This window comes from Radiomyces spectabilis (assembly GCF_025331425.1).
Source record: "Radiomyces spectabilis strain NRRL 2753 chromosome Unknown BYT42scaffold_12, whole genome shotgun sequence".
Lineage (NCBI taxonomy): Eukaryota > Fungi > Mucoromycota > Mucoromycetes > Mucorales > Radiomycetaceae > Radiomyces > Radiomyces spectabilis.
In genome coordinates this window covers 141,805-154,955 of record NW_026251937.1, presented here as the reverse complement: position 1 = coordinate 154,955, position 13,151 = coordinate 141,805, and the positions used below count along the sequence as shown (strand labels likewise).

The window sequence follows — 13,151 nt, the reverse complement described above, 5'->3', positions numbered from 1 at the left end:
GTTGAAAGCGTCATTCAGCCATTTGCTTTTTCTCAGTGCATTTTTGTAACCAACACTTATTCTGTTGTACCGCCACTTCCGAACCGAACCGAATCATTTATTCATGATCAAATCATTTAATAGATTGTATTCTACTTTGTGAAAGTTTGGAACCCTTGTGTGTAAAGCAATCTTATCCTTCTGCGGCGGTGATTTCGGATTTGTTTCCAGAAAAGAAATAGGATGCTATTGCTGTATGTGTTTTGGGTACGCCATGTGATGTGAAACCAACCATCGATGCTCCTCGCTTGTTTACCATCAGATATGCACGCCCAAATGGAGATAATCAGCAGTAGCTTGTAAATAACCGTCAGAATAGGATAACATGGCCAACATTGAAGGAAACTTGGGGTTATTGTCGACGGGGAAGCAATTGCTGGACAACATAACCGATCACTGGCAATCGACACAGAAAACGGAAGGCGGTGGGCAACCAATCCCTGTATTACATAAAAACGATCCGCTGTTGAGCATTTTGAAGAAAACTTGGCTTTGCATGACGTGAACTGTACCCAAATAATTGTATGCCCCCAATGAATTCGAGTATCAATCCGAAGAAAGGATACTTTATTAGAATCAAAAGAATGCCGCACGTGAAACAAAGAGTTCCGCGCAGTTTGTCCCTCCGTGCAAGCATATGCGACACTCTTTGTGGTCCCAGGATTGTTCCCAGACCGCCTACGCTCAATAACTTCGCTTTCACCCGATCAGTCACGTTAAGGAAGTGAGGTGCGCGTGGGCATTGACAAACTTACATTACCAATCGCCAACAATCCACGATCGAATAGCATCATGACACCCATCACTGTGAAGAAGATGCCAAAACCTAGTAAACCCACGCCAATTTCTGTAATACAAGTACATACGCGCACATACGCAGGTGATAATCAATGAGTGATACAGTGTTTCTTGTGCTTATTAGCCAGTTCAACCATTTACTTTGAGTATCACTTAACCACATGGAAAGAAAATAACAGCCGATTCAATGCACGTAACCCTGGCCACAGCACCCATACGATTAACCGCAGTCACTGCAGCGTCCATCATGCAGGTCAGTCTGCAACGCATCTATTACTTTAGCTCAACCTGGACGCATCAGGCGCAAGGCGAAAAAGGGTGCTCACGGAAAGCCGTTCCGAAAGATGGTACAGTGAGGGAATAGGTCTGCGACATGTTGCACACAGACTTTTCCTCTTTCATATCTTCGATTCACATGGAACAAGCGGGTTTATCATTTTCTCATAAGGTCGAGGAGCTTATTCCGACATGATCTTTCAGTGAAGTGCCGTATAAACAATGGCTCGCTTGCTTTGGAGAAAAGAGCAAGGAGTTGTATCGTCCTCCCTTCCCCAATTAAAATTCGGAAAGGCTGTAAGGTAGCCTCTTTACTTGTTAGAGTTCCTTATTAGGCCACCACAGGTTTCATTGTTTGATCTACAATGAAGGGCGCCTTAGCTAACATATTTTTTTTTTTGGGGGGGCGGGGGGCGGGGAGATTTGCCTTGAACCTGCACAGTTCGTGAGAACACAGTCAATGAGAGCAGCCGGAACAGATCCAAAAGCTTGCACTTCACGAGAAAAAAAAAAGGTTGGAGACATAGGTGAAAAAGCTAATGAACATTAGGTAGCATTATTGCTAGCAAGAATGCGGAGGAAACCGAAGAAACAAGAAAATTACAAGAAAGCGACCCACACAACTTTGCCTGCCAATATTTCCATGCGATTAAGCACTAATGATTTCCGTCGTTGATAACCGTATTCGTCTCAATACAATTATGGTTGATTATAAACACCCAGAAATACAGATTTATTATTATCTACCTTCATTTTTGATAAGAGAAAATGGAGTTCGTTGATCAGGCGTTGGTGTTAGATTCGCTGTTATTACTGCTCACTCGCACGGAGCATCAACCAAATGCTGAGTCCACAAGCAAGTCTCCATGAATGAATCCCCTCTTGGCACGTGTTTATTGCATGTCAATATTTGCAGGGCAGAATATATTGTATCAGGATCGATCCTTCGAAGAATAACCTGCAAATAAGGACATTTCATGACCGAAAAGCAATTTTTTTTTTCGCCTCAGTGCCAACGGCCATAGAGCATTTTTAAACAATGTCTCATATTGGGGTCAATGACGTAAAAAATCGGTGGCACCGTTTTTTCTTCTTCCTTCTTATATTTCGACGCATAACCAAAGACAGCCCATTTGACGGTGGCTACCGATGGCTGTCGATGATCCCGGACGACAACTCAATGCTTACTCCTATGTTACATTATGTCTTTTTCTCGTTGCCTTGATTCCCGTCATTCACCCTGTGACTCTGCGTTTGGGTCGTCGTATAAAGTTACGGTTTAACTTGGCCACGGCCCCGCCTCTCGCTGTTCTCATATTGTTGATTTGCCGTGCGATCGACTTTGATATTGTCGGTAAAGGATGTCTGGGCAGTCAAGGAGTGGAGCCTTATGCGATCATGATCTTGTTTTATTCGTTGGTATGATCAAACAATCCGAACGTAATGTTGAAACCACCCAAAGAAACCCGTTGTATTAAGAATTCAATGAATAGGCTTACATTTGTATCTCTATTGATGTTACGGGCTTCCTTCAATTCTGCGCACTGTGGGCTTCTCGTCGAGCCGGGCAACGGGGATTGTTGGCGTTCTTTCTGTTCTTTCTCCTTACCAGTGTCATGAGCGCACTGACCAGCAACGACGTAGTTATCCTCACTGGCACAGCATTTTTGTCGTACTTTACGCGTGTAGCGGGTATCGATCCTACAGCTTTTCTGCTGAGCGAATTCACCACGGCCAATATTGGTAAGTTGCCGGTGACAGATCATGCAATTTTTGACTTAACTGATCTCACAAACCACAGCGTCGATGGCTCTATACATTGGTAACCCCACCAATGTCGTAGTGTCGCAGGCATACAACATGAACTTTGTTCAGTACTCGGCTTGGATGCTGTTACCCACCGTCGTGTGCTTACTTTTGGCTTTCATCGTTTTGCGTGTCCTGTTCAATAATCCAAAGTACTTACCCCGCGTTATTTATCCTCCCGATGCCGATCCTCGTAGAGCGCTCATCGATCCCACCGGAGCCGTATTTGGTATACTATGCTTAGTATGCTGTCTCGGCACACTTATTGGAACCTCCTTTGTGAGAAGCGTTTCGGTTTGGATGGTTACCTTACCGTTTGCCGTTATCATGCTTGCACGCGATATTGCTTACGACTTACAGCTTCAGAAACATTACCCGTGGAGCCCACGTCGTAAGAGCGAACCGCAGCTCGATGTCGTCCATCCTGATGAAGCATTAACAAGCGGTTCGGCGATCGCCATGGATATCTTACCTGACATTGGTACGTCTGGTATAAACTATCGTCTCCATACCGAGAAGCAGAGCCGAAACTCGTCCGTGGTGGCCGATCACGTTTCGGTAAACGGCCAGTCAGTATTGACCCTGGAATCCGGTGCCACGCAGAGTCACAGAGAGTCAGCACCGCCAAAGTCATGGCAGCAACAGCACAGCGATGTTCCAAAGACCGAAGGCAAAAGATGGCCCTCGCGGCTGTTGGCCAAATTCAATTGGTGCAAATCTAAGCTGCCGACCGTGGTAGCTGTTATCGGACGCATGCCATGGGCGGTTCTACCTTTTAGCCTGAGCATGTTTGTCCTGGTTGAGGCACTATCCGACACAGGGTGGATCGGCACATTTGCCATTGCATTATCGGTGTTCACCAAGAATTATATCACGGCGGTTTATGGTTCCGTGGCGGTTTCGATTCTTGTGTGCCAATTTCTCAACAATATACCCATGACGATTCTTTTTACTCGAATGATTCAACATCCCAATTTTACCTCGCGCGTTCAGTCTGATGCAGTCATGCAAGGCATGATCCTTGGTCTTATTGTTGGAAGCAATATTGGGGCTTGCCTGACGATTATTGGGAGCCTGGCAGGAATTATGTAAGCAAAACCTTTATTGCGCACTGTAGCATCGGCTAATGGAGTCTGTAGGTTTGATCACATCTTGAAAACAAAAGGCATTCATGTACTTGGCTATGTTCGATTCCTAAAGTGGAATATCATGATTCTTCCGATTTTGGCAGTTGGTACTGCCAGTGTTATTGTCGGCGAACTATACGTTGTATTTATCAGAGGACTGTAGAAAGCTTGCTCATGCATTGTAAATTTAGAACATATTATTTGTTTCTCGACATTATAAATTCATTCGCATACAAAGGGTACAGCAGCTCCAATTATGGATATCACACTCTCCAAACAACTTGGACACAACAGGTTCGATATTTCCATTTTTGGCAACATTTTTGTGATCAAAAGTGCTCAAATCTTTCAAAATAAGGCCGGGGCTTCGAATGGTCAATCAACAAGACTTTCCTGGAGCATTCACTCATATGACGTTTTGATTGGTCGCATTAATTAGTTGTGTCAATTAAAAGTTGCGGTTTTGATGGTTGGTTCTTTGTTTCAGTAACATAACACCTCGCACGACATGGTAAAGTTGTAAAACACGCTGACTTGCGATATGAAATAGTTGAGCATTTCCTTCGACCGCACTTGTAGAGCTCGTTTTAGAAATAGCAGCCTGTATAGTAACATGACCTGTGAACGATCATACAGGGTTTGCGAAGTTGCGAAAACTGTCTCCTACAGTGGCTCCCCTGCTTGCTAAAAAAAAAGGTTTAAATTTGCCATGGAATCCAGGAGACGGATTTTGGTAATGCAAGAAAACCAACGAATCAAAGACCTGATTTCCATCCACACCTGTTCTGGGAACCTGAGCTTAATTCAAAATCAGGCAGATTGAGCGACCGTAAATGATGCGTTGCCGGTCATGGTATTCTCAATTGGTACGTGAAAGGAATTGGATAATAACGACTTGCGACCGCTGTTTATGAATTACATCCAGATTATTTATTGCCCTGAATGAAGAGTGATCTGCGAGACCCCTTATCATGCTCCGGCGAAAGGAAGGGTCAATTGGCTATTGTTATCTTGGACAAAGAGAATGTACGTCGTGGAGATGCAACTTTTGGCTATTTCTGAATGGTGCCTCCAATTGCCCGGATAAGAAAAAGCCAGCTGAGCTGAGCAACCGACAAAAAGCGGAAAAATAGTCGGAAAAGAGCAATAACGAAAATGAGATCCGGACGAATAGGGTGTCAAGGTGAAATAGGAGCGAGGAATGACCGCAAAAGTTCGTACAACCCAGTCAGAGATGACAACACGTTGTATACCACCGCAGTGGGAAAAATCCCAGCGGGCACTGTAAGGATTGCTCGTGCATGGCATGGAGGATGACGGTCATGTTATAATCACGATGAAAGGTAAAGATGAGACCTGAGGGTTTTCTTTCTTATTCTCAGATTATTTATTAACTCGCTAGGAGCCATGGATACAAAAGAAATACCATGATTTGAAATAGAGGTTTTTTTTTCTCTTTTATGATAGTGGTAGTATAAGATGCGACAGTAGTTCGTTCATGAGGTAGTAAGGACAACGCCGAGAGATTAACAACATTCTTCCAAAACACAGCAACACAGCATACCCGCCAAACTACAATGGAAAATGATTCATCAATTACATATTTCTTCCTATATGAAATGATCGATGAGAAATTGAGAATGCATACCAGGCTGTACAGCAATCGTCGTTCTTTTGTGGTGGGGGTTGCTGAACAATGACAGTCTGAGGTGGTGGGCTATAATGATCGCGTAGTCTTGGTTATTGATCTGATTTCGATGAAGTAATAGATAAAGTTTTAGATACTTACGTGGGCTGATAGTAGCCTCCCTGTTGAGGTGGGTAATAGCCCTGCTGGGGATTAGGATAATAACCACCTTGTTGTTGTGGATAATACGAGCCGTTTTGTGGAGGAGGATAAGACATGACGATGAATGCGTAAAGGGAAGGAGGTAAAAAAAGAGGAAGAGAGACGAAAGGAGGACAAACCGCTGGATGATAAAAGCTTATTTGCCAGAAAATCAAAAACGCTTAATCAATCCGCCAAGAGTGGCTCAGACGAGCGGAAATTTAATGGTTAAACTTTTGGTGCCTTGAATTCAGGGCTGGGTGCACCATCGATTGTTCACAGATTGCCGTAATTCCGAAATACACGGGTTTCCCGGCCCATACATATTTTCTCTTGTCGCTATCACCTGATCTCGGTCGATATCCATCCAAATGTAGATGACAAACTAATCAAAATGGACAAAACACAAGGACCTTCCATGAATTTGCGTTTCACCCCAGGATAGTGCTGCTGTCAACCTGTCCCAGAACGACACAATACAGCAATTTTCAAAGCCGTAATGGTTGAAAATCAGTACGCTATAAATCTGGGTGCGATACTCTGGTATCTGGTAAGGAATATGGGGGACATTAACTTGAAAACATACATAGTAACCGCAAACGAAATCGAATTAGTCAATTATCAAAAGTATATATCTTTGTCCAATAACGAACATAGAGACCAAGGGGTTCACTGTCACAGCAACCAAACAGTAAAGGTAAAACAGTAAAATAGTTCAATGGTGTTACTGTTTTTATGCACGGCCACATGAAAAAAAAATACATAAAATGGGCGCTTTTTTGACTTCTTCTGTAATAGTGCAGTGAGAGAATAAAGAATGCTGTAGAATTAAAAAAAAATGGGCGATCCCATGAAAGTTAAAGGACGAAAATAGATCGCGTGTCATCCTCCGCCTTGTGTCCTACTGGTTGAAGGCGAGTTCAATTGATTCTCCGGCTTATTTTTGCTGGCAATGGTTAAAAGCGACAGGCGTTCAAAAGTTCCAGACAGAAAATCAGCGGTGTGTGAGTGGGCCAAAAACGAAAGAAAAAAAATTAAAGGGGGCAATCCATCTTTTGATCCACAGACTGGTCCTTTTTTTATTTTTTTTCCTGTCTTTTTTTTCCCAGCTTGTCTCTGTGAAAAAGATGAGTGAGAATACCACGGCTGGACAGAAACACTCTCGCTCAACATCAATCACCAAAGCACCACACACACGATCCCACCAGCGCAAATCATCCATCAATGTTCAAACTCACTTGTACTCCATTCCAGAGAAGAAGTCGCACTTCACTGCCTCGCCTTCGCCTTCCCCCATCAATACAAGCTTTCCCTCGAAAAAGTACGCTTCCCTTCCCCTTTGGCGCCGCTACCTCCAAGGCGTCTCCACTCACCTAGACACCTGGCTCGATCCTTCCGCCAGCCCCGTGCTACCTCACACTCAGCGAACCAAAGCGTTTGGTGGTCCAGTGAATAAATCGCTGTGGTCCCAGTTCTTCCGTTCAAAGTGGACTCGCTTCATCCTCCTATTTTACATCGTTTTCTCGGTCTTTTTGTCCATCAATCATATATGGCACTGGCTCACGTCAGGCCCTAGGCTGGATCCTCGGTTTGGCGATCACTGGGTCGCTCAAAGAACATATGATCAAGGTAAATTTTTCCATCAGCAAAGAAAACAAAACAAGTCAAAACAAAACAAAAGAAAGATTCGGAAAGCTTTCGTTTAAAAGCGGGACTTTAAACCAGTTCTTCTCATTAGATAAACAATATTCGATGCTTAATACTATGGCGCACGGTTTAAAGATGTCGAAACTGTTTTCAAAGACGGAATACGCAGCGGCGGAGAATGTGCAACCGTTTTGGCTCAAATCTGCCCAACCACCGATGCCCGATGACGTATCAATAGTCACAGCTGTCACTCTTAATACTTGGCCTGAACTAGTAAGATTGGCCCAGCATTGGAAAGGTAAAGGATGCTTTGTGTAGTTTGTTTTTGGCGTGTGATATAGAGTCAAAGGCGCTATTTGGACTTTGGATCTCATCATTGAGTTGTATCATGGTGCAGGACCAATCTCGGCCACGCTGCATGTGCCCAGTGACGAAAATACAGCATCGGAGCTCCAATCCATTCAACATCTTTACCAGCAAGAACCCCCATTGTTCAATCACGTCGATATCCATTTAGCGTTCACCGCCGGACAGCTGTCCATCCAATTTCCTCGTAACGCAGAACGTAATCTCGCTCGATTATTTGCTCGGACGGATTTCGTCATGGACATACCCTCCCATATTGTCCCGGCGTCAGAACTACGCAAAACATTGGCAGCAAATAAGGACAAATTCGACTCTCTACTCCGTCATGGCGATCTGTTGATTATCCCTACATTCGGGTTCCCGGAATACGATAAAGAAAAATACAGTGTTCCGAATCACAAAGAACAATTAGTGGATCTGGTCGATAATCAAACCATGATGATGGTTGACAAGCATTTCAAGGACAATAGCGGGCCCACCGATTGGCCAACTTGGCGAAATGCAGTCTCCCCCTATCGTGTGACCGAATACGAGCTACATTACGAACCAATTGTCATTGAAAGCAAAACAGTCCAACCTTGGTATGCATTATACTCCAAAACAGCCATTCTCGAGGCTCCTTTTTTTTTTTTGTTTTTTTTTTTAATCCTTATATCCTCGTTAGGTGCGCTGAACGCTTTTTGGACAGTCGATCGGCTTGTCTGTTTAGCAATTACTTGGCAGGCAGTGAACTATGGGTGCTTCCAGATGATTTCGCGGTACAAATGCCGGATCATCAAGCGGCCGCTATTTCTGATTTCGATGTACGTAATTATCTTTCCATTGATGGTGAGAAACATACTAATATTTATTATTTCTTCCTAGGTGGTCATTGAGAACCGTCTTTATGCGAAATTCAAATGGGAACAATGTGTTCATCATGCAAGACAGTTGGATGCGTTAGGTTTGTGGAAAACACCACGATCGGAACACATTCTGAGTCAATGCTCAAGCATCATTCGAAACTGGGGTAAAGGGTTGATCGGCAAGCCAGAATAGAGATAGACGCCACATATATCATAAGTAGTAGTACGTTTTAATGTGAATTGTGATGCTTAGTGCAAGCATACCTTTAGATCTGTATATGAGCGCATCAAACATTGTATTGTAGGATTAAAACCGCGTAAGAGGCGGATTATAAAGTCTATACCATTCGTGTTTTAGTAAAAAAAAGTTGACAACCAACTTGGCGTTTGTACAACCATCGCATTTTTTTTTTGTAAGAAAATTTATCTGGCGAATTATCGATCGGACACTGGCATCGCTGAGATCTTTTGGGATTTGCTAACATGCCCTGACAACCAGCCACGCATTGGGTAAGGTAAGGACCCTGTTCGTGGATTGCTGTGTTTCTGATGTATTTTTTGAACGCCAGAGATCATCTTAGATTAGCTCGGGCATTCTAAAGGAAGCATCAACTTCCAGTGCCATGGCAACACGATAACCAATAAGTAAGTGAAACTACAAGGATTCGCATTGTAAGAAAGGGTGGGGACAGATTCCCCTTTTACCCAGAAATGTGGAATTTTCGATCGATAAATTTTTACCCGTAGTTTAAACATTGACTTTTTGAGTCCGATCGGCCTATCTTCGGTCCCGGTTGGTCGGTTCAGATAAATATTAAATAAAAAAACGGCTGCCTCAATAAAAAAAAGATGGTAGCACATGAGGTAGCCAGTGCAATGGATCATCACACTAAATAAAGTGGACTGTATTACCGTCTTGATGCAGATGCCACTACTCCAAAGTCCTTTTTGTATGCTCAACGAGTGCTAACAGTCAAATAATGAGAATCAGATAACCATTTTTCATCCAAAGAGCCAACCACTCATTTTTTTCCCTCCCGTACCTGGCCAGCAAGATAGTGCCTTCGGGAACGGAATATGAAATTTCTGAAATGGACTTCCTCACCACCAATGGCAATGCATGCTTCGTTAAATAAAACAAGTGAAATGGCTCAGTTCACACAGATATTCCCGCTGGCAAAGTCGATTTAGACAGAAAATCAATAATTTCTGAGATAGCTTGGGCAATCCCGAAAGCAAGTTGAAATAAGTATAAAAACGCAAAGAACGATATGGGACATTGCAAATCTGTTTTCTTGCCGAATCATTTTCAGGAACGAAATCGGATTTTTAGGTTAGGCGACTTTACTTTCAAAAAGTACGGTGTTGCCTTTTTCTGAATTCCAAGACAGTTTTGGGGCAAAGGGAAAGAATCCTTTTTTATTTATTTTTTTTTTAATTTCTTTCAGAACGTTTCTTCGGTTAGCTCGAAATGTCACACACTTCGCATGAGCCCAACAAACATTCAGCGCGGCCTTATGATTCACACGAACTTCATCCATCCAACGATTCATACGGTCATGCCCCTCCTGCGGTGCCTACTCCCTCCATCCCGACCGTAGCGGGGTTGCATTCCACCGACTCTAGACAAATACTCCCATCGCAGTGGTCAAGCCCTCCACCGAGATTTATGCCCCCACCTGAACCAGCAGCTACAAGTGATTGTACTGACCCACCAGCGAATAATAACGCCACTTGTGGACCTATCGGTTATGACGAACGAGAAAAAAGGTACGAATGCAGGATAATCTTGTGAGAACAAGGAAAGAAACGCAAAGTTTCAGTCAAAAGCGCTGTCATGCCAAAAACTCGTTATCTTGTCACTCCATCTGATGTCGGTTACCTTGATATAGAACATATGAATTAGTCGTCTGTCAACAACCATTGCACGCCCGAATGTGCGGTTTCGGCGAAAAGGACCGACGGCCTATTGATCCACCGCCGATTGTGAAGCTCAATGTACAACAAGACGATCAACAAACTCCAGTAGACATGCAGTAAGTGCAACGTCGTTGGCATAGCGCTACTGTCACTCTTTTTTTTGTTTTTTCTTTTTCTTTGGCGTCTCGTTTTCCTTAGTGTCCGAATCCCACATGGTTTAACCAACTTTTATTGGATAGATCACTTCAATCACCGTTCTTCGTACTTCACGTCACGCTCTGGTCAGCCGATCGGGAAGAAGAACGTAATATCATTTCGAATCCACCTAAATGTACCCGAGTGCTTATGGGCTCTTTGGTGAGCTCTCCTAGCTTGCTCAAAGATCCGGAAGGCGAACAAGGTCTCTATTTTGCTTTCCCTGATTTGAGTATCCGAACGGAAGGCCAATACACTTTACGATTTAGCCTTATGAAGCTTGTGAGGTAAGACATGGTATCTTGAATTGTGATTTCTCATATTGTGTATTAACCCATGTCGGCCTCCTTTTCCAGTTCGGATTTCCAGACGGATGCCAAGTCCAAGATAATTGCTCAAATCTTCTCAGATCCTTTCACTGTCTACTCCGCTAAAAAGGTAAAACCGTCATCTTCACCTTATACATTGTTGTTCATTAACAATGTATCTTTTTTTACCCATAGTTCCCGGGTATGACAGGTAAATGGCAATACAAGTGGTCACTATATTGATTTATCACTAACCAATTCACCGCTTTTGGGGTTTCTGATCCATTAGAATCAACTGAACTTTCAAAGGCATTTGCAAAGCAGGGCTTGAAGATACCGATCCGTAACGATGGTAAATAATGAAACAAATTTCATCGATTGTGTATCAATATTAACCACGACGATTCGGTTTTAGTCCGCTCCAAGAAATCGGATTAAATGAAGACGTGACGCGAGTCATCTCTCTGTTGTGTGATAAGGATGATGTTCTTCAAAGCAGCTTCTCTGAGACTTTTTTTATTTGTTTTTTTTCTTTTTTATCCTAGATTGAGGGACAAAAAAAAAGAGTTGTATCATGCTAAAAAGTTTATGCCCTCTCCTATTCATCTCCAATACGCGTTTTCATGGGTTTCCCCTTTGTTGGAGATTCATCAATATCATTTCACGTCATTTCGTTTTTTCCTCACTTTGACGTCGATCTTTCCGTTTGTGCCGATGATTCTTACTTTCTAACCTTGAAGCATTTTCAGTGACAAATAATATTTACTCGCGACTTTATACTGCTGATCAAATGGTCTGCATGAAAAGCAGATCATGGCTGATCAGAACGCTCACAATTGCCCTCTACCTTTCCAACGGCTAGATTCTGTATTTCAGAGATCATCCTTTTGGATAAAAAAATGTCCAGTTTTCGAGGGGTAAATGCATGTCTGCATTCATGTACCACAAACTATCGGTGTGCGCACAGACTCGGTTTAATTGATGATGTATACCAATGAATGTCGCCTATTGTTTGGAATGGGATGCTTATTGCCCAAGATCTGCAAATCGATATCAGATTTATACACTGACAGATGGAATCGCATGATTTTGATATGCGATGTTTTTTTTTTTACCCGTCGAAATACAGTTTTATCGGTCATTACTAAGTTCCATGTTCCACAAAATACATCATTATTATCGTATCTGTATCAGAATATGATGTTCCCGTCAAATTTACTATCAAAAGCAACTCTCATGGTATTCTTACGTAAAAAGCTTATAATTAGATTTTTATGTCTCTGAAGCGATTCAGCTCCTTCGTAAAAGATTGTTCCTGGTTTGCAAAGCGAAGTCATGTTATTGGCTCAGTTATGCGCCATTATCTTTCATTTTCATCCAATGAAACATCAGCGAACATTTGCGACGATTTTACGATCTCATGTAATATTCAGTGTAATTTGCGAACACAGAGCACAGTGAATGATGCTCTACTGTAACAAAGGGAGACATAAAGAATAAGAAACTTCTTCTATCTCCGTCACCATTGGATCGATAAAACGTCTGCTTGTGAATCAAGAAGCAATAGCAAGCTAATTAGTGTACTTGCATGTGTCAGATGATTTTGAATTGCTTCCAAAAGCCAAATCTTTGGTTGATCTTTTCCAGATTTTAATAGTATTATGTTATTATTTCCATATCCGCACACACAAGAGAAGAAAACACAATATAAAGTCATAGTATAAATAAGAGAGAATAAGGTTAAGCGCTATAAATAAGAAGAAATGATATAAAAAAAAGGGCAATGGGCATACGAATTGGGTTATTTGATGGGAAAAGATAGATTGGGTATAAGCATGATAAAAAAATAAATAAGGATATTTTTCAAATAATGTGATTGTTTGATCCATGATAAACTTGACCAACGGAATAACAGATCATTGCAGTTTCTTTTCGTTTTTTTTTTTCGGTGGTTGTACTGATTTTTTGGTCGAGTGGATTCATCTTGCTTTACTGT

General features: G+C 42.4%; 4 protein-coding genes across 4 annotated transcripts; 2 read left to right on the top strand and 2 right to left on the bottom strand.

Moving 5' to 3' along the window:
• Positions 1-23: 23 nt before the first annotated feature.
• BYT42DRAFT_582056 (vesicle transport protein) lies at positions 24-1,012 on the bottom strand. The gene is made up of 4 exons (XM_051569648.1): positions 979-1,012; positions 795-886; positions 552-730; positions 24-479 (listed from the first exon to the last, which is right to left on the bottom strand). Exons 1-4 carry the CDS (start codon positions 998-1,000, stop codon positions 392-394), a joined length of 381 nt encoding a protein of 126 aa, XP_051419942.1. The 5' UTR covers positions 1,001-1,012; the 3' UTR covers positions 24-391.
• Positions 1,013-2,064: 1,052 nt separating this feature from the next.
• On the top strand, positions 2,065-4,552 carry BYT42DRAFT_85368 (uncharacterized protein). The gene is made up of 4 exons (XM_051572868.1): positions 2,065-2,532; positions 2,607-2,856; positions 2,915-4,007; positions 4,059-4,552. Exons 1-4 carry the CDS (start codon positions 2,263-2,265, stop codon positions 4,207-4,209), a joined length of 1,764 nt encoding a protein of 587 aa, XP_051419941.1. The 5' UTR covers positions 2,065-2,262; the 3' UTR covers positions 4,210-4,552.
• A 1,020-nt stretch (positions 4,553-5,572) lies between these two features.
• On the bottom strand, positions 5,573-5,951 carry BYT42DRAFT_616912 (uncharacterized protein; the record flags this gene model as incomplete). Its single annotated transcript, XM_051572123.1, has 3 exons — positions 5,573-5,618; positions 5,695-5,763; positions 5,836-5,951. 3 exons carry the CDS (start codon positions 5,949-5,951, stop codon positions 5,573-5,575), a joined length of 231 nt encoding a protein of 76 aa, XP_051419940.1.
• Positions 5,952-7,001: 1,050 nt separating this feature from the next.
• On the top strand, positions 7,002-11,486 carry BYT42DRAFT_502696 (velvet factor-domain-containing protein; the record flags this gene model as incomplete). Its single annotated transcript, XM_051564849.1, has 10 exons — positions 7,002-7,503; positions 7,613-7,819; positions 7,919-8,468; positions 8,552-8,690; positions 8,752-8,903; positions 10,398-10,502; positions 10,625-10,768; positions 10,892-11,134; positions 11,204-11,285; positions 11,445-11,486. The coding sequence occupies 10 exons, from the start codon at positions 7,002-7,004 to the stop codon at positions 11,484-11,486; spliced, it is 2,166 nt and encodes a 721-aa protein (XP_051419939.1).
• Positions 11,487-13,151: the final 1,665 nt, after the last annotated feature.